This window comes from Manacus vitellinus, unplaced genomic scaffold, assembly GCF_001715985.3.
Source record: "Manacus vitellinus isolate BGI_N305 unplaced genomic scaffold, ASM171598v3 scaffold_4_pilon, whole genome shotgun sequence".
Lineage (NCBI taxonomy): Eukaryota > Metazoa > Chordata > Aves > Passeriformes > Pipridae > Manacus > Manacus vitellinus.
In genome coordinates this window covers 44,731,137-44,752,623 of record NW_021940604.1, presented here as the reverse complement: position 1 = coordinate 44,752,623, position 21,487 = coordinate 44,731,137, and the positions used below count along the sequence as shown (strand labels likewise).

The following is a 21,487-nucleotide window of genomic DNA, read 5'->3' as shown; positions in this document are numbered from 1 at the left end:
GAAATCTGAGCTGCCACATAGACTGAGTTTGGACAAACTGGAGCTCTTCAGCACCTCCCTCTTTTCCTTTTTTTTTTTTTTTTTGTTAACTATGGACAAAAAAGGCCAAACACAGTCTTGTAGCTTGTGCACTGAGTCCTCATGTCTAGGCTGCCTAAGCCTTGCAGAGTCTTCTTTCATAATGACAAGTAATGAGGCATTTTTAGAGGACTGTTTTGTGGCTCATGCCCATGTCTGCCTTCACAAGTTTTTTGTGTCTCTTCCACCACTTGGGCAATGGAAGCAGGCACAGCTTTGCATCCTATGGGTGGAGGGCTGCTGACATGGAGCTGCAGAGGGGCAGGAAGGCAAATGTGGTAAAATCAGGTGGCAGAGTTTATGCAGGAGCAAAAGAAGCAGCTGAACAGGAGATTCAACCATGGAGATGTGCTACCTGGGGAGAGGAGCAGGGAGGCAGGTTGTAGTCCTGAAGAAGAAGGTAAGGCTGGCAAAGAGGGAAATAGTGGCGAAACCAGCCTTTTCCCCTGGAAACCATCTTTGCAGTTCCTCTCAACTAGGCTGAGCTTTGCTTCTTGGAGCAGACAGAGCTCATGGGAGCACTAGGACAGAGGAGCTGGGATATGATGGGTACATGTTATTTTTTTTTCAATTCCTATCCCCACAGAAATCATCAGGCAAGTCACAGAACTGGGAACTTGGTATTATGTCAGTGTTTCCTGCCCCACTGAAAACATTTTTGAAAGTAGCTGCTAAATCATCAACTCCTATTGTAGGGCCTGTCATAGCAGCTGATCTCCAACTGGAGGTATGCCATGAAGACACAGTACTAGTATTTATCAATTTCAGTACTGTCTGTAGTGTCCTCTGGGAGGTACATGCCACCTGTAGTGTCCCAGGACACAGCCCATAGATGTCTTTTCATGACAGGTACCAGAAAAACACAAATCTGGCTGATTTTGAGCCAGTGGGCTTCACCAGTAAAAGTTGTTTACAAGGAAGTAGCTAGTACAGACTAAGTTTATACACCCTTTGTATTTGTTGATGATAAAAGATAGGAAATGGGTGTACATAGGCTGTCATTATGTCATTTCTCTCAAACTTTAGGCACAGATGAGGAAAAGTTGTAAAGACAGAGCAGTTCTATGACAAAATCTATCATAATGTTTTTCCCTTCAATTGCAATGAGAGCATCAGACTCACCACATCACATCATCCCGTGGGCACGTCTAGAAGAGCATCGTGCCTCTGGTTGCTGTATGTCAGCTCTGTGGTGTCGTAGCATGCCATTGCAACAGCCAACTTGGTACCAAAGTTTTCACATTACAAAGCTCTGTTGGCTGCATCAGGACAAAAGGGAGATAAAACCTCCCTTTCAGGATGGAAGCAGAGCTGGAAAGAGAAAACTCTTCTGCTGACATCCTGACTGCTGATGTGCCTGGCAGATGATCCCCTCTGGACAGCATGATCCTGGAGGATGTGTTCTTCTCCACTGGAGAACAGCTTGCCCTGGTATATCTTGAAAACCAGTACAGAGCTTTGTACAAACATACAAGCACAGAAGGCACACAGTGAGAAACATGGCAACCCGCAAAGCTTTTCCCTGGATGCTCTTGTTGCATGGTTGGAATCTTCTGAGTTTCCTTTCTGTTCTGTAGATTTTGCTTTTCCAAGATAGGATAAGAAATGCTTTGTCCTAGCACTGGCTTGGGACTCAGGGCAAGCATCACACTTTATCAGCTCAAGGCAAGGCCAAACATGCCACTGAAAGCCAGAGTCACAGCTGGAGGGACTGAAGTGGGTGCATGGCTGCCTTCTCCCCTCCTGGACATGCCACCTCTTTGAACCCCTGTGGCCTGAGTGGGAATGGTCAGGCACTGATGACACCACATGTGCTGGGATGACCAGGAAGTGGAAAGTCAGGGACATGTGGGCACTCCCTTCTGGAGCTTTGCTTTTCACATGTACCTCTGGAAGTGGCTGAATCCCCACCCCAGAGGAAGTTTTGGGATATGTGCCAGTTGGGCTGCTCTGCAAATAAAAGGAAAAAGACAAAAATCTGAAATATGCTGATTTGTGCCACTCTCTGAGGGGGCCTGGGCAGAGTTTTTTAAAACAGTGAAGTTTGTTGTCTAGAATTGATTATTTTAAGAGCAAGACCTAACTGTATTTAAAAGGGGAATTCTCCTTCTCACCTTACATGGTTGTTCAGGAGGTGTCATGTCTGGAAGCACTGGGATATTACATGTTTTAATTTGGACTGTTTTTGCTCTCAGCAGTGCAATTGTATGGCTGAAACAAATGTTGGAAAGGGACAGGCTGGTCTATTTTCGAGCCTGTGCCACAGAATGCCTTTAAAAACACATACAGAGGGTCTACCCTGCTCGTAGGCCATCTACACGGCACGTCTGCCTGGAGCTCTCCCGCCTGGGGTGACCCCGGGCAGCCTCACCACTGGCTTCAGCTTCCCTTCACGCCTTCCCAATGGGAATGCAGCAGGCGAGGGTTGCGGAGTCACCGTGGCTGCTCCGCTTAGTGACCCCACCGGGACACTGGGACGTGAGGAGTTTGCACCAGCTACACGGGCTGGGGATAAGCCCACGAGTAGCAACTCGGGCATAAATCCACTGAGGATTTTGACCTGGAATATCGCTGTGGCTCTGGCTCCTTTCCCCCTTTATTCCCCCGAGAACAGCTATTTTCTCTTTCAGCTCACTGCACCGCCTCTTGCCTTACGAGGACATCTAGGGCTGGCCCTGGGCTGAGCAATGAGCTCCGTCCAACCTCATCCCCGCACTACGAGCACACCCCAGCGAGAACCCTGCCTGGTTTTCTGCTCTCTGTGCCGAGGTTATTTCACTTTGCTGGCGATGTTCACGCCGCCGAAGGTCAGGGCTCAATCACATCGGAGTTCCTGTTACATTGCTCTGTTTCATCCTGTCGGGGTGAGAAACAGGCAGAAGTGGTTTGTGATCAGTGGTCCAGTTTGTGTGCAGCCACATCTCCTGCTCCCCACAGTCTGGAGCGGGGTCTGGAGAGCTGGCTGCCGGCTTGACCTGTCTCCAGTAACATCCCATGCCATCCTCTGTCCTACTGCTCTGTAATATCAGATGCCCTGCAGCTGATACCAGAGGGATGAGTAACGCACAGGAATGCTGCAGGGTGGGATGAAGGGTAGGAAATGTGGGTGATGCCAAGCCTTGCTTCTCCTCAGCAGAGAGGTTTTGTTTTTTTCTGGAAGGCTTTCCTGTTTTTCATTAGGCAGCTGTGTGACGGTCTCTGGGCAAGGAGTCCTAGTCCCTTACACTGCCAAGAAAAACACGGCAAGTTCTTGGCCTCTGAATGCCCATGTTGTGAGTAAGCTGGCAAGGATTAGATGTCCAGCTCCGCCTGTGCATGCACGGATGGGAACAGACAGGAAGGCATATAGTCCAACACAGAAAATGGTTGAAGGGAAAGAGAAAACGTAACTGAAAAGTGTTGGAGAACTTGAGGTCATCTTGGCACAGATGCTTCTCTAGTGAAAATCAAAGAGTGGGGAGAAAATGGGACGTCTCAGAGATGGCTTCTTTCCTTCATTCTTTCCTCCTTGCTGCCCCCAGCCACCTCTTCTGAATGTGACCTGCCAGAGCAACACACAGCAAGCTACTCCTTGCTGCCACACAGACTGGCTGCAGTCAGATAACAAGGCACTCTTTCAGATCTTCCATCAGAATCTGTACCATCATCCTGTACTATCAGATAAAAATCTAATTGCATTTAATAGGAGCTTGGACTTTTTCCAGAGTAAGAACAGTTGTTGCTTAAATATTTTATAAACTAGCATTTTTCCAACCAGAACACAAACACTTAGAAGTCAATGATGAGGAACTATCATGCACCAGCACTATTTTTTAGCACAATGTGTCTCTGGGTATTACCTTCACTTTCCTTCACTGGGAAGTGAAGGAAAATTCACTTTTTACCTTCTCACTGTCAGCATGATTTTAGATTTCCCTTTGGGCCGTGTCACAGGGGTAGTTTTTTGGAGTAACTTTCAGATACATAACTAAATTCAAGGGCTAAATTAACAGATTGTTTTCAAAGATTGGGAAAGTATAGCCATTTCTTGCTTAACATAAGTCATAGTATCTCACCCAGCAATTTGTAGCTAGCATCTATGGACAGTTATGCTTTCTTCTGGAAAGACATTGGGTTGTTTAAAGGGAGACGAGATGCTGCCAGTCCCATCCCTAAGCCCTCACAGCAGGGATGGCAGGGTGAGTGGTGCAGCAGCAGGACCCTCCAGCTGCAGGGCACTCTGTGGAGCTGCTGCCAGCACCTGGAACCTGCCAGTGGCTCCAGCCAAGTGTGGTGCAAGGGGATACCTCATTATTTCTGTTCAGCACAGTGGTATCTCAGCAAGAAGGACCCAGAAACACCCCAAGTGGAGTGTGGCTCAGCAGTGCTGCCTGCAGCTCTGCAGGGTTCACCTTCAGGGCTACCCAGCTTACAGCCTTCACACTCTAGTTTACACAACCTAGTTGGGATGGAGTAAATAAAATAAATCAGGGGCATTTTCAGGAAACGATTTCTAATATAATTTTTCCAATATGGTCGGAATAAATATTTGATAAAGTCCTACCAGAAACCAAGTGGGCTTCTGTCGTATTCCAGTGAACAGTGTATTGGGTTCATGTGGCAAGGTTTTGGTATAAGGGGTGGCTTCTGTGAGAAGCTGCTAGAAGCTGCCCCCTGTGTGTGACAGAGCCAATACCAAGTGGCTCCATGATGGACCCACTGCTGGCTGTAAAGTAAGATACACAGGTATTTCTAGAAATGCCAAGGCAGTGGAAAGAATTCAAAAGTTTATTCAGGAGGCCAGAACATGAAAAAACTTACAGATACCTCACAGTGCTGTTAAACACTGGGCCCCAGAGAGAAAAAGGCAAGTTCCCGCCCTCTCCAGGGCCTTTAGTATCTTCTCTGTTTCTCTCCTGTCTTCCAAGGCCTCTGTACATGTCTGTTAGGGTTATCTCTCTCCAGCATAGCAGAGAGAGATAACACAGTGCTCTCTGCAACCCCCTCTGCACTGCAGAAGGGAAAAAACCATCTAATGCTCTTGAGAGGGCACTTTGCATGCTTCCTGAGCAAAAACAAGTTTCTAGCTTTCCCATTATGAATTCTTCTGAAATCACAACTGTTCCCTACACTGGTCATGGCTGAGCCCATCAGCAGTGGTGGTAGCACCTCTGGGATAAATATATTTAAGAAGGGAAAAAACTGCACAACAGCACTGCAGCTGGAAGAGAGAAGTGAGAACATGTGAGAGGCACAGCTCTGCAGGCACCAAGGTCAGAGAAGGAGGAGGTGCTCCAGGTGTGGAAGCAATCTTTCCCTGCAGCCTGTGGTGAAGACCATGGTGAGGCAGGCTGTCCCCCTGCAGCCCATGGAGCTCCATAGTGGAGCAGATATCCACATGCAGCTCCTGGAGGACCCTACTGAAGCAGATGGATGCCCAAAGGAGGCTGTGGGATCCACAGTGGAGCCCTTACTTTTGAGATTTAGTTTTCATTTCTCATTATGCTACTCTGCTTTGATTGGTAATACATTAATTTTTAATGTGTTGCTACCTACAAGCCCATCGGTTGGGGGTGCCACTGGCTTCCTAGTACCTACCCAAGTTCGTTGGAGCTCTACTGGCATTCTTAATGCTGTTCTACAGCTCAGGACCCCAGAGACAAACCAAGAAATTGGCCCTGAGAGGAAGTGATGTAAGTTCACTGAGGCACAGCAGTGCCTTTATATTGCATGCAACTACATGTAGCAGAAAAGGAGGGACGTTTGGAACCAGATGCTTGGGACACTGCACCTTGCTTTTAATGCAAACATCATAATTCACATTAAAATTCAAGACCCTGGGGAAAAGCACAGTAGAGCAGAAGCCCGTGGGGTTTAGCCCCAGTGTCAGGGGAGGTACAAGTTCTGCTGCTGCCATCTCCAGGGCTCTGCTCAATGGCTGCAGGAACCGACACCAGGAGGCACCAAGGACAAGCACCCACACACCAAACCCCAGGTTGGTCTCGATACCGGCCCACATCCATCAAGAAAAGCTACGCTGTGGCACTCACAAGGATTTGAGTTTCACTGAGCTGTTTTACCCAATTGCTGCGGCCTTCAAAGAAAGGTACAGATAACACTTTAAATTTTTCCTAAATGAAGTGATGGAAAAAAGCCATGGAAATCCCTGTTGCTGTCATAGCTATGTACAGGGAGCACTGCATGAGTGGGGAGAAGAGACTGGACCAAAACCACAGAAATATTGAGTTTGGATGCTCTTATTGGGGATTATTGCCCTAAATTGGCCAGCTATAGCCCTGGAGCTCTAGCTCTGTCTAGGCTTTCAGCAACTGTGGCTCTCATTGCAGCCAGTCCCATCCAGCACCAAATTCTTGCACCACCTTTGCCAGAATAAGCCCATGGTTCCAGCATGTTTTCAGAAAAGCCAAAATTTTCAGGAGAGTTTGCAGAGGGATTTTCACTTATTTGGTACTGCATAACCTAAACAGAGCTGTTTAATTTCTCTTTGTCTCATTGCCCCTTATTCTTCCCTGATTTCTTTTGTAGAATTCAGAAAGCACTTTGATGTCTCATGATGTTGTGTTTTGGTTATTTTATGCCAGTACAATATTTTGATTATATGATGTTTTACATAAGAAAAGGCTAAGGACCACTTTCCCCTCACCTGAGGAGTGGGGGATGCAGGAGGTCGCTGTCATGGGGGAATATCCAGAGCTACCAGCATCTGCTCCCAACTGACCTGTATATGTTAAAGACACCATAATTCAGTTCCTAATTTGCAGCTCATTGAATTCTGACAGAGAAAGTGTAAAGCATATAAAACATAGTCAGAGGGGAAAAAACCAATATCCCAACCTCTTGCTCACAGTGATGCTGTGCAGGCTGTAGGAGGGCAGCTGGGGGAACTGGGAAGTGACCTAGCTGTGGAGGACAGCTGCTCCCTGGGATGGCCTTTTCCCTTCCCTTCCCTTCCCTTCCCTTCCCTTCCCTTCCCTTCCCTTCCCTTCCCTTCCCTTCCCTTCCCTTCCCTTCCCTTCCCTTTCCCTTCCCTTCCCTTCCTTCCCTTCCCTTCCCTTCCCTTCCCTTCCCTTCCCTTCCTTCCCTTCCTTCCCTTCCCTTCCCTTCCCCTTCCCTTCCCTTCCCTTCCCTTCCCTTCCCTTCCCTTCCCTTCCCTTCCCCCCTTCCCTTTCCCTTCCCTTTCCCTTCCCTCCCTCTCCCCTCCCTTCCTTCCCTCCCTTCCCTCCCTCCCCTCCCCTTCCCTCCCCTCCTTCCCCTCCCCTCCCTTCCCTCCCCTCTCCCTCCTCCCCTCCTCCTCCTTCCTCCTCCCCTTCCTCCTTCCCCCTTCCCAGCAGCTTGTGTGATGCTCTGCTTCCCACTTGTGGCTAAAATAGTGTCGGTGACCCACCGAGGCTGGGGCTGTTGCTGAGCAGGGCTTGCACAGTGGCAAGGCCATTGCTGTTTCCCACTCTGTCCCTGGCTCTTGGAAAAGGATTGCAGAAATCCTTTCCTGCTGGAACTCAGCTCACACCATCTAGATAAATGCTGCAATAACCTCAGCTGTCACAGCTCCTGTGACCAACTTCCCGTGCAGGAGGAAGACACCACCTAGCAGGAGGTGCCTCTCCAATTTGATGCAAAACCACATTAGTGCATCAAATATAATCCACTTAAAAATAAGCAAAATAACTGCAAACAAGAATCTTCAAGTGCAACTTTCACAAGTTGCATGATGCTAGTTTCAGAGGTTAGGTTGCTTTTACAGAACCAGATTATTGTATGAAGCTCTTGCTGCATCACTTCCAGAAAGGCAAGCTGCTTGCAGAGCTCTGTGCACACATAGAAGGAGCCAGCCATGTTTTAGGGATTTAGGCCATGATAAAAGCATGGCTAAAATAATCCAGAAATAAATACACTTGTACATAAGTACTCTGACTCTCTAGAGAAAACTGGCATCAGAGTACCGTTTATAGCATCCAGAGCTCTGGAAATCATAGCAGGATTTAGCTGAAAACTGAGTGGAAAGCATGAAACTATATTACTGGGGCTGAACTGGGGCCAACACATTAGCAATCACAGGAAATGCCATGACTGATGCACTCCTAAAGTATTTGGACAAGGAATCAATCACAGTTCACCTCAGCTACTTGATGCTTCTTCACCTCCCTTTTTACTCAGGTGACTGTTGGAAAGGTCATTAATCCCATGAAAGCACTTGATGACTGCAGGACCAAAAATCCCAAATTCATAGCTCAAGGGTGTTTCTCTCATGTTCTCTGCAAAAGGTCAGCCAGAGCTTGAGGCTTGCCCTAGGGTTTGCTTCCCCACCTCGGAGTGGGTGCAGATACCACAGAGCCACCTCTAAGGTATATTCAAAACCAGTAGCAAAGTTTGCCTCCCCTCTCTGCAGCAACTCTGGTTTGCCTTCAGTACAGCCCTCACTGTGCCACACCATAAAGAGCAGGCTGGAGCACATACTTAACTCTTCATCTAGTGAATGTAAACTGCTTGGATACTGCAACCATGGCTGTCTCAACAAACAGCAGCAGCTCCGTGTTTGATGCCTCTCATTCTTTCTGAAAATATGCATACAAGAAGTCATGAGGGAAACTTCCAGCCACAACTTTTAGGGCATCATGACAAAATGTTCTCTCACTTACAGGACACACAGTAGGCCAGAAGGGTAATTTGATATCAACTGAAAGGGAATAAAGGCAGGTATTGATGCAGTACCAGCAGGAAAGCACTCTAACTATTTTTAGGGGTCTTCCAAGCATAGCGGCTCATGCTGTGCAATCAGCCAGATGCTACCTTGACAAGGGCAAGGATTTCTCTGTTGCAGGGGTGGCAGATCATTTGCCATTAGTCCTGAGAAGCTCCACTGTGACGAAAGTAAGTCTGGATGACTTGTACTTGCAAGGTACACAATTCCTCCTTTTTTGAATCTGAAAATGTGGGCTCAAGTCATGCAAGTGACTAACACATACTGCAAATTTTATTTTTATTTCCTTATTACAGAAACTAAATCAGTATATGCCTACACCTTAAGTAAAACAAATTCACCACCGCAGAAAAAGAGCATTCTTTTTATTCTCTAAAGAACACCTGTGAACACAGAATGAAGTCTATTTCAGTACATAAAAGCTTCTTCTTAGTGCACCTCTTCATTGCAGTTTCTCCATTAGCTCTTTTAAAAAAATCATTACACCTCAGGTATTTATATATGCTTGCATTGAGCTTTGCATCATCTACCCATAACGCAATTCACATCTAGAAGTCAGTTACGAAGCTAAATCAAAAAGGCCCCTTAAGTTGGCTTTATTTACAGTTGCAATGGCTAAATTTTAAATACTTTACAGTCACTCCCAGCACCTGCTCCAAATTCAAAGGATTAGTGCATTCCAAAATTTCTTTTTGTAACTATTTTCTAGAGGGGAGTAAGTTGTCCAAAACTACAGCTATGTAGGTACCCTCAGCTACCAACATAATGTACCTTTTTAGGAAATAAACATGCTGACAAAAATATTTATAATAATGAATGACAAACGAGAAACTCAACCTTTAGGAAGAATGGACATGAGTTTGGTTTTGTGCTGCAGTCACTGTCAACTGTGGGAACATCAGCAATGTGGGAGAAACAGGAAACAAGGAATGCCAAAGTCCAGAGTGGGTGTCTCTGGTTCCTTTGTGAAGATAGCTTTTTCTCCTCTATTTCATCATATCTCCCATTACAACTTTTTTGTTAAATCCTTGGGCAAATTTCTGAACTATGATAACACACAGATCTATTTCAGAGGGGAAGAAAATAATGATGCAGCTGCAGGCAGGCTGACTTGCATTATCTGAATAAATACAGATCTGTTCCTCTGAGTTTTACATTTTACAAGTAGATGCAGGTCTTGTGGCAACTGAGAAACTGCTGTAAAGATTAACAATTAGGATGCACATGCGTTTATCTGTTCTTACATACTTTCAGAACCCAAATGGAAGGAAAAAGTTTCTGTGATTCAGTTAGATCCAGAAGAATTGTTTTTTTCTTACACAATAAGGTAAATTACTTAGCACATTCCAGGTTAAAAAAATTACAGTAAACATTCAGCAACTGGAATGCATATATAATATACAAGTAACATTACATTTACAAAGCTGTTCAGGGCGATTTTTCTTTCTAGAATAAGCATAAAAAAGTTACAAGCTAATTCACAATAACTTTAGTTACAATGTTATTAAAATACATTGATGTTAATCATAAAAATATTTTACTATTTACATGTATATTGTATAAACCTCAGCAATAAGAATATGCCTATTTCAGGATGCCTTAAACGAATATTTAGGCAGATCGGCCCATTATATAGTGCAGTAACCCTGTTTTGGTCTTCACACCATGAAACTGTACCAGATTCACAGCATCTTTGCTAGTGCTTTGCTAAAAGGCTTAAACTTTTTTTTATTTAAGAAGCATTCATTCATTACAAAGAGTCAGTTTTGTTTCCACTTTGTTTCTTATTAAATCCCGCCCCCAACAGTTCAGGACACTCTGCCTGGCCTTGTGCGATTTGGTTGCATTTCCAGATAAGGCTGTAATTCATTTCGTCAGTTATCACACTATCTTGCTTGTAGGCTGGATGCTGTGCGATAAATTCCCTCATCCATCGAGCAACTGTCATTAATTCTCCTGTGGGCAAGGGGAAGTCAAATGTCACAGTTTATATATCTAATTTAGCATCTACAGTTCTCTGCATTATATACACAGTTAAAGAGTAGTCCATGCTTTCACGAGAAACACTTCCTGTTTCTCAAATACAGATAAACTGCAAGCATAGTTAAGCTGACATACCACTGGTGATCTAAAAGCCATTCATCTGGTGCAATCTTCAAACTTTCAGATGTTGCAATGACAGCGCAGAGAGAAGTAGCTACTGGAACAGGTGTTACCAAGAGACTGTACAGCAAGATGCCCTAAACATTTCATTTAACAGAATCTGACTGAGATGAGCCAACAGACACCTCTACACAACTATATATATATACAAAATAATTTTGTAGTTCATCCAGCTCCGCTGCTAGTTTTGATCTGTCTATCTTTGCTTACTATTCTTTCTCCCTCTGGCAGCTACTCTAGCAAAAAAAAGGCAGGTTCCCAATTGTACCAATTTCTGGTTTGTACACACTGCCTCTGCTTCACTACACAATACTTGGAGTGGTCAGCAAGTGCCTAAAGGTCCCCAACACTTCTATACAGGGTCATTGAAGAGCACACACCACTTGCAGGAGAACTGACATTCCTAGAAAGTAGCAGCTGGAGGCCAGGCTGCTAAATCTTGCTCCTGAATGCCGCATCTGCAGACCAACCTTAACTACTACAAGTTAAGGGTAACTGACAGCAAGACATTAAGATAGGCTGATGGGATGCTCGAAGAGCCTAGCAAAACTTATATGGCTAGCTACTGGAACATCAGTTTCTTCATGAGTGGAAAGAATCAAGGACTTCCACTACAGAAGTTTTCAGTTTAAGAATATTATAAAAAGAAAGAGGAATCTAGCTGGAGAAAGCATGGAGGAACACACAATAAAAAGTAAAAAGCATCCAAGACTGTTTAAAAATATGCTAGCAGTGGTTTTGAACAGAGGTACATGAACACAAATGAGAAAAATTGCAAAAAATACAGGAAAGAAAAGCAGAATAAAAAAGGTTATTAGAAATAAAAATGTCCTTCAAAAACCAGAAGTCATGTTTTAAAGAATGAGGCCAGAATTTCTATAGAAGAAGAGGGCAGAAAAAAAAACAATACCCAAGAAACATTTTTTATTGAAGACAATAAAAACTCACAGGAAAACTTTCTCATACCAACAAGAAGCAGGAGGCCTGCAAGAAAAGCAGTGGAGCCAGGAGATGAGCAGAGTAAGGCATAAAAAAGAGACACATTCCTGGACTGAAAGCCTTACAGGCTGTCTATGCAGGAGGAGCTGGGAGCAGTCCAGTGCACACCAACATAGACACCTAGTGGCCAGGCACTCCACATCCTTGTCACAGTGTAAATGTGCAGCACAGCCTGTGGCTCTTAAAGATCATACAAGGATAAGGCACCAGAGACTGACAAAAGGTGTGAGACAACTTTCCAATCAAGGAGAGACAAGACAAAGGGAATCGCAAGCTCAGAAGCGACTGAAGTTGTTCAGAAGTACTGGAGAGGTCTGAACAATTATAAATGTTGATGAGAATTGAGTAGAAAAATGTGCTCCTACAACATAGGAACTAGAAGGCATATCATGGAATAACTGGGAAGAGCATTTAAACTAAACACTCAAAACTACAGGAACTACTTTTTTTAAGTGCATATAATAGAACTGTGGCATTTCTTACTGTATGACTTTATGGGAACCAAAAGTGTAACTGCTTCAAGGGCAAGGCAAAGATCATGGAAATCACATTTGTGACTGTTCATCAAGCACTGTTGACTGCTGCACCAGCGTTGGCCGAGAGAGCTCCCACACTGCAGGCAGCTGGGACAGGAGAGCACAGCAGGACAAGGATTGCTTGATGCTGCTGTCTCAGTACTGCTCTCTTTAATATTTGGTGGTGGTCAGCACCTGCTGCCTGCCTACCAAATCTGTAGTCTCACTGAGTGGTGGCAGTCACACACCACCTAGACAGAGACCAGGAGGGCAATACCCAGCTGTGCTGCAAGAGAGGATGTAACTGAAGCTCAGATGGATGATATCAGGGCAAGGTTACAGCCACAGCAGCTAAGGTGTCAGTGTTTAACTCACGAGTGTTGTGTTAACCATTTGAGGAGAGAAATCAGAAAAATGGCCACTCTTTGTGGACATGACATGCTAGACAGGCTGCAGATCAGGAACATTTGATTTAAGATTGAGAGTAAACTGGACTACTCTAAAGCTCACAACTGAGAAACATCATGGCACAGTAATACAATACCTAATGCTTTTTATTCTGTGAATTCTGGCTCTTAAGAAGCATCATTTAAAAGTCATTTCAGTTCATTAGAGCTAAACTATAAACCCTAGACTCTTATCTACCTCACTCTCACACATTTTAGGTCTGTGTAAATACACGAACTGACTTTTGCAACGACTGCAACTTTGCATACCAGGTAGCAAAGCTGTTCTTTGGAGGGAAACACCTGCCAGTAGGGGTTGGACCCAGGTCACTTATGCATTCCTTGTTTCTTCAACAGTATTTCTCTGAAGGGGAAAACCCAACAACAGACAAGTAAATATTTAAAAACTTATTACCATTCTGAAGTACTGCTAAAGTACTGAATTACCAGGTGAGAGAAAGTCCAGATCTCCAGCTCAGCTTTGAAAAGGTCTTTACCTAGAATACCCATGCTGTAGAAGTTTCTACAGCAATTTTCAAGAACTAAAAAGGAATGCAATACTTTAATTTAAAATTGGGGGGGGAAGAAAAAAGTCTTGAATTAAGAGACTAAAATTATCTTGCTAAATTAAATTTACTGCAAGGCAGGTGTTCGAGGGATTTGCAAAGAAAAAGTTAAAAAGCTGCTGAAGTCTGTGCTAAGCACTCAGTTCTGAATTAAAGTTCAGCCTACATCTTTTACTCATTATACTGCTGCATTTTAAGAAGGAAAATAAAGAGTCTTTATACCACCTGTCTTGAAAAACATTGCAACATGGGAAAGACCAGAAGAGCCTGGTTTGCTCTGTGTTGAAGGAGTTTTGCTACTTACAAAAGGGCTTCCTTATCAGGGAGCTAAAGACTATGTCCTATGCTCTAGCATACCTGAGTTTAGACTTATGAATCCTTTGGAGCAGCATGCTTTGGAGTCACACCAGTAACACCAAGCAGGCTACCAGACCCAGCCTCACTCTTACACCTCCCAAGTGACAGGGAAAAGTGGGTTAGTATATGTACAAACTACTACAAAGTGGACAACACACTGGCAAAAGCAGCAGTAAGTGGTGCTGAACAGAGAAATCTTGGATTGGACATATGCTACCCTCTAAACTTTATTGGTTACTAATTTAAATTCTAAAATGGATCACTAAACATTAATAATCAAAATTAAACAGGATCACATTAAAGCCAGAGAACATGCTCCAGTCCTTTGCTTTCATGATTCAACACTAAAATCAGACAGTCACCACTGCCATCAGTTTTACCCAACTGAAAGCAGGAAAATGCCAGGAAAATCAATGTCCAAAAATGTCAAACATACCAGAGGCTCTCTTTTTTATTAGCTTCAGGTAGTTTAGGATGGTGCACCTTGTGTCCACATCCACTTCCATATTTTCAAGATAGGAATTCAAAACTGGGATCAAACCAGGAAAGACTCCTTCCTGTGTATGAGAACAGAATCAGCATAAAACACACTCAGTCTGGTTTCTGGGAGGGCAGAATACAGTGTGTTCCAAGTAGAAGAGGCTATGACCTTTCCATTGATAATAGTATCAATGCTCATCAAGGTGTACTCTTCTGTGTCGGTGCTTGCCCCATTCTGTGCAGAGCCACATCCATCCACAACAGCATTTCCTCCTTCATGGGTGACAAAGAGAAAGGACAAAATGGTTAGAAGGCAGCAGATGCACTTACCATTGACAACAGTGTTAGTCAGATTGCTTGTTGTAATACCTTTGCATATATCTTTCCTGAAGTAAAACATTCCCTGTCGGACAGCATCTCTTTTCTGGGCCACTTTCATGTTTTCATCCACCTGGCAAAAGAAGTATTTCAGAGATGTGTGACCCTTTGGAGCAGTAGGACTCTACCAAACTCTCACATTTTGGTTTCATAAGTTGAAACATCTACTATGTTTCTTATTATTTCATCGCACAGGTCAAGTTGTGGAGATAAGTTTGATTTCATTCTTCATTGTCCAGTACAAACCCACAAAGAGACGACTTTTTATGAAACTGGGTCTCCAGCGGAAAAAGGTAATGGTCTCCTGTTAGAACATGCTATGCTAATTTAAGTTTGGATGAAAACACAGGAAAATTTGTGAATAACACGTTGCATCCCATGTGGCAGACTTCTTTGCATATTTAGATGCAATTCAAATGAGTACAGAAGAAGAAAATTGCTATTTCCCTAGCCACAGCTTGCTTCTTTTATTAACAAAATCATTGCTGCCTTTAGAAGAGTTATCAAAGTATTAAACAAACTTTTGGAAACAGCATTCAAGTAACTTTGTATGGGAATTGTATCTATTCCATTCCCAAACATCTGTTAGATATTTCAACTTAAGATTGCTAGTAAAGAAGTTCTAAATTGCAGACTTCTCAAAAATTCTGCAAATGACAAAGTACATGTGCTCTGCAAATGACATAAGCATTGCTCTGTCTTTCTGGATGGAAAATTTTGTCCAACTTATTTGGTCAGTATGTTCTCAGGGAATTAACATCACACAGCTTTAGGACATCGGCTTTACCTCATTGTCTTCAGAAGAGAGGATATGGATTTGCTGAATTCTTTGTCTGACCTTTAATTAAGGGCAATGCAAAATCTTTACTTCTTATCTTTCAAAGCTTTGTTTTCAAATGTCTATTTTTATTCATATTATGAAACTTATTTACACAACAGGCTGTTTTGAAAGTTTGAAAGAACTCCAGTCCCAGCTGATGAGTGTTCAACCGCATTCAATCAGACAGCAAAGATTAGTGTGAGATTAGCCCCATAACTCCCTATTATTTTACTTGAAAGAGGCAGGCTTACCAATGGTTGTGCAATTCTATGTTGCATTACCTGCCAAATTACTTGGTTAGCTCAAGCAATTTTAAGCCCACCAGTTCCCCAGTTCTGTTCAGGTTCTTTCAGCACCTAATCTCTTTTTCACTTTTAACTAGTAGTTAAAAATTGTGTCATTTTGAGACACTTCAAATAACAATGTAACTATGTAATATAAGTGCTAAATTGCTGCATTATTTATCAAGTCTGAACTCCCTGACATCTCATTTTAGAAGTCATACCAAATGTATGGTATCGTTACTGTAAATTTACAGCTTCAGTGTTTTTCTCCAGTTTAATTAGAAAACACTATGAAAAGCCACAGGATACACAGCTATGCTGTAGCCAACACAACTGGGATTTTCCAGTACAGAGTTTGTTAAAAGCCTTCTGCACTACAAGACTTTTTTTAAAGTTATCTATAACACTGCAGGAATATACATCTAAAAAGACATTTTTTGGTCAAGGGCCTCAGAAAGAGGATATGTAGGGACAGTTTCACACAAAACAGTTCAGCAATTTTGAGGACAAGATTAAGGCAAAAGCACATTTTGCATGGCTGGTCTGTCTAAATACAAGTCACAGCTGTGACCAGAATCAGCAGTATTTGTTTCCACTCAAATACTGTGTAACACTAAGCATGCTGACTCCTCCTTTCCCTCTCCACCAGATACAAACAAAACAGAGAATAATAGCATGAGACATAGGCAACAGTCATGCTAAAATAAGTATCTAAAGTTTTTATTTTGTCCTCCATGGGTTATTTCCCCAACCACGTAAAATGCTCCAAACATACCCTTTTCCCAGCCTCCAAACAGCCTTGTGGTAATGGTATTTCTTGACATTTCTGCAGTAGTCAGACACTGCTAGGCACCACAGAAATTCCTACAGCATTTGTCTATAAGTTTAATTCCATGAGACAGCAGTAAAATTGTTTAATACTGTAAAGTTGACATCAATTCAAAGTACTGCTATAGATGAAAACTGACTGAAAGATAAAATGACTATTCTGTAAGTGCACAAATATTATTTCCTAGCTTGCAGGGGATAAAAATCAGGCAAATACATTGCATTTATTTCTAATGGATCTGATCTTTCACACCTACCTTGGACAAAGGAATGAGAAAATCCAGTTTATATGACAGAATCACTCTGGTTAGCAATACCACAAACACAACATATGCAGAGTTTTCAAAGTCTGTTAACTGGACCTAGACACGAAAGGATTAGAAAGTCAATTACTGTAGTGAGAACACACTCATGCAAGTAGTCAAATATTGAGGACAGTTTAAAACACTTTGACTCGTATGTTCACGTTGGTGCTTGTATTCTCACACACACACACACACACACACACACACACACACACACCCCTCACCAAGATGGTGACGCACACACAGGAATCATCAGCAGTGACTTGAAATGCACAATGCACACACACATGCTTCAACAAACTCAACCTTCAATCCGATACCAAAACACACTTGTGTTTCAAAAGACTATCTAATAAGCTGCACCTTCAGGCTCTCTGTCTAATTACAGATGTATAGTAGCTTTTAAATTTCCACTCCTTAAAGGGATTAAATTCAGAGAGCTCAGAAACTGACAGCTACAGAATTAAAGCACTCATGAAAAACAAAACAATGACAGTAGAATTGTTCAGTACCAGGAAATGTACTGGAAAAATACAGTTTCTAGAAGCTAAATGGGGCTTTGTTTACTGTTGCTTTAATACAAGCCTAATTCCTTTCCCCATCACCCCAAATCCATTAGCATGCGTTGCTGTGCTGCAGTGGATTCACCTGTCAGTTACATTCCCACAGTTCACGTCTGATTAAACACTGCTGTCCACTTCACTTGCATCCAGCAATTCAGAGGGGAGAAACCACAGCACAAGTAATAAGAGTTTGATACTGGATGGCATAATGCCTGGTACTTTTCCACTTAAAAGGAAATGCGCTCTTGTGCATACCGACGTCTTTCTTACCTCCATAGGTCTGAATTCCACTCTCCATCCAATATCTGAATTGGGAGGTGGTGGCTTAAACCTCATTGTCTGCCAGTTTGTAGACTGAATATTCTGCAAAGCACATGAAATAATCTGTCACAGTCAAGATACACATCATTCTATAATATAATCAAAGAAAAATAAGCAGATAAACTAGAGTCATAATATTTTCCTTGGAACAGCCAATCAAGTTAGAGAAGTGCTTCCAAAGTGGCATGACTTCCTAAACCCCCCAGTACAAGTACCCATCCTAGGAGCAAATACGTTACACTTTCTCATGCTATTGTGGTTGAGTATTATGCACAAGATACTAGGGCACCAGTATACAGCTGACTTTTTTTTTTATGAGGGGTTGACACATCCCAAACTAAAAATACCTAATATCACCATAGCTATTATCTCACAAAACTGTAAAAGAGAGACGTTTCTACATAACTAAAATGCAAAACAGTTTTTAGGAGGCCACAAAAACAGACAGTTCCCCTTAACACTGATATATATAGCTATAAATTGGGCTCTTCTTATTTTATTTGGTTTAAAGTATAAGCCATCACCTTCTAAATAAAAGATAAAAAAAATAATATGCTTATTACTGCAAAGTCATGCTAAAGAACTAGTTGAAGTGAAAGTGCAATGAAAAAATTCTTAGCTACTACAGCCATCCTCCAGTTAAGCAGTACTATAAAGAATAAACAACTATATATATGAAAATATTTACTAAATTCCTCCAAATCAGACATAACCTCAAAATGGTCGGATTCATTTGCATCATCTAGATGTATTCTCTCCTCAAACAAAGTCAATGGGTCTCGAATGAACAAGTGTGCAATATGCTGTGCCAAAAGGTGGTCAATACCTACAAAATGAAAATTCAAACAATTCACACATATCAAAACAGGCTCTAGCAAAAATTTTTTTACAAGACTGAAAACATCCAACTCTGCAATACTACCTTCAACCCACCACATCCTGTTAAAGTTTAAATGATGACTTCAGGAAGGAAGGAAATGATTAAAGAGGAAAAAAAAAAGAACAGGTTCTTGTTTGGAAATGGCAGTTGAATATTGGTGTGGCTGCCTGTTTCTTCCTGTTTTCTGATGCACTCTGTGCCATGTTTCCTAAAGCAGTTCTGCTCACTCCATAAAGATAAAATATTAACTTCAGCTTGAGAAACTCAGTTTGATGCATTAGGGACAGTTTCTGTTATAAATGAATCCTTTTTAAAAAACTCTCAAGATCACGCTACACAGATACTTCCTGAGTAGGAGTAACTCTGAGGGTTGCACAATGATAGTAACAAACAAGAACAAAACCAAAATATCCCCACACACTGCAAACATAATTCTTAACCTGCTCATAATGAAGCAAGCACTTACCTTCCTTTATTAGGTGCTCGTAGATATCTTTGTCTATTGTCAAATCAATGTCATTGTATTTCTCACCACATTCAGATAGATAACTGTCTATGGAATCATATCTGGATTTACTGATTCTATAATGGTTGTTCTTCAGTGGCTATATAATTTAAGAATACAATATTTTAACAGCTTGTTAACAATGTTACCTAAGTTTCGCTCACTAATGACACTTATGTGAGAATTATTACCCTGTTTAAAAAAGCTCAGTCTCAATTAAAATTATTAAAAAAGCATGAGTCTTAAATAGGATCAATAGAAAGCAGTTCTGGAATTATGACTATTTTGTTTGCAGACATATGTATCTGAGCAAAAAACCAGTCATCACACATTGACTAGAATTCTCTAGAGTGGAAACTTCTTCCTGATGTAATATACCATTACCCCAAGTACCTGGACAGCATTATTACAACTATTGCAACACATACCAATACAGTTTCACTACATGTACATTGTTAGAGATGCTTTTAAATTTCAAGTAGATTTTTAAAACTATTTATTATTAAAACTATTTTCTAAGTGCCTTGAATGCAAATTCCTTCTTAGAGAAACTTTAGGTTCGAGTTCTGACATCTGGCTCTCTTCACATAGTTCTAGTTTATATTACTCAGCAGCACCTGCTATTTAATCCAGAGCAATTTTTGCCTTTTGGGCTCAAGTACAAACTGAGAAGTTTCATCACAGGGGGCCCTTTTCAGCAAGCTGTGGAGGACTGGGATTCCATACCTAATTAAAAATATATATTTGCTAAGACAAACTGTACAACCAAGGTGAGTGTTTACACCATCTTTCCTATATTTTCCAAAAAAACCACTATATTCCCTCTTTAGGGATTCTGATGAGCACAAGCAGAATTTGATGCTAAAGGAGATTTAACTTTTTTACCTGAAAAAACCCAGATATCTACTACCTAACATTACTCACCTCTAGCCCTCTCTCTTCGCGTGTTCGATCATCTACAGATGCAGAGATTACTCCCCAGCGACAGTCAATATCAGACACGTAGCCTCTGTAGAATGGAGACGCAGCACTCAATGCCATCTAAAATAAAATAGTCTCATATGAAAACAAAGGACAGGCCAAGCAACCAAAAGCAAAATACAGCCCTACTGGAAAGGGAAACATGCTGGTCCAGAAGTAACTCAGGTATATACTTCAGTGTAATGTACAGCCAAAGCCTGTATAACCGAAAATTTCTCAACTGCTACCTCCAGAAAATGCTTAGATGGAGGGCTGCATTACTGAAGTGGCATCTGACACTCTCCAAATGTTTTTACCTCTACAGATCAGCATTTAAGGAACACAAAAATGACATAGGCAGAAGCAATTTTGTGACAAATCAGCAAGTATTCTGCTTGCACACTTTGAAACTTTAAAAGTTCACCTGGCAGGCATTTTATTTTGTTAATTTTTGTTTGGCCAAGCACCTTAGCAACACAGCTGGAGCATACCTCACTCAGGGCAGCATCTGCTCACCATCCAGACCAGAGAGATACTTTATTTCTGTAACACCTGCTATAAACATCTGTTTATGACCACATGCTTACAGAAGGGACAGCTTTAAACAACTTAAGCTGAAATCCTCTGTAACACCAGCGCAGAGTTGAAAAATTAAAAATTGTTTTCAGGAGTGAACTTGCCTTGATTCCAAGAAAAACCACCCCAAATGTATTTTTAGAATACTCAACAGGAGTCTTGTGCATGTGGGAGTGAGGGCAGAGGAGAAGAAACAGATACGAGGACCGGGAAAGAACAGGTATCATCTGTTTTGTGGTGTCATTTGCACATTAAATAGATAACACAACTCATGTGACAACCTAGAAATAGTCTGACACTTCTCCCAGAGCACCAAATTTGTGAGCTTGTAATTTAAATTTTCTTTTTACACGTAGTGGCTTTTGACACTAAGGAAGAGTTCATCTGACACATGTCCATTACTTACCACAATGGGACAAATTGTGGCTAGCTGATCATAGAGATACCTTGCTTCGGAAATGCTGCAAGCCTGGAATGTTACCTGTTGGAAGTAGTACAGTCGCTATCACCATTTCTATAATCATACTACAAGCATCGTCTTCCTAGATTTAAAAATCAATGATATAATAAAATGATTTAAATACCAAAAATTGTAGATTTTTTTTTGTTTGGTTGGTTGACTTTGGGTGGGGTTTTTTGTGTGGATCCTCCTCCTACGTCTTGGGTACATTTTTGCCCCACCTATCAGTAGCATTTATATTACAAGCTTTTTTTCCACGCTGTTTCCATGTTTATTAAAAGATTGCAGACCATAAGTCTTCCATG

General features: G+C 42.0%; 1 protein-coding gene across 1 annotated transcript in view; it reads right to left on the bottom strand.

Moving 5' to 3' along the window:
• Window positions 1-9,038: 9,038 nt before the first annotated feature.
• The window catches only part of GCLC (glutamate-cysteine ligase catalytic subunit), a 38,038-nt gene continuing 25,589 nt past the window's right edge, over window positions 9,039-21,487 (bottom strand). The window contains 10 exon segments of the mRNA XM_029962836.1: window positions 9,039-10,732; window positions 14,259-14,379; window positions 14,472-14,575; window positions 14,672-14,753; window positions 16,870-16,974; window positions 17,751-17,843; window positions 18,515-18,627; window positions 19,148-19,286; window positions 20,111-20,227; window positions 21,129-21,203. Of these exon segments, the coding sequence (XP_029818696.1) occupies window positions 10,527-10,732; window positions 14,259-14,379; window positions 14,472-14,575; window positions 14,672-14,753; window positions 16,870-16,974; window positions 17,751-17,843; window positions 18,515-18,627; window positions 19,148-19,286; window positions 20,111-20,227; window positions 21,129-21,203 (1,155 nt within the window). The 3' untranslated portion in view covers window positions 9,039-10,526.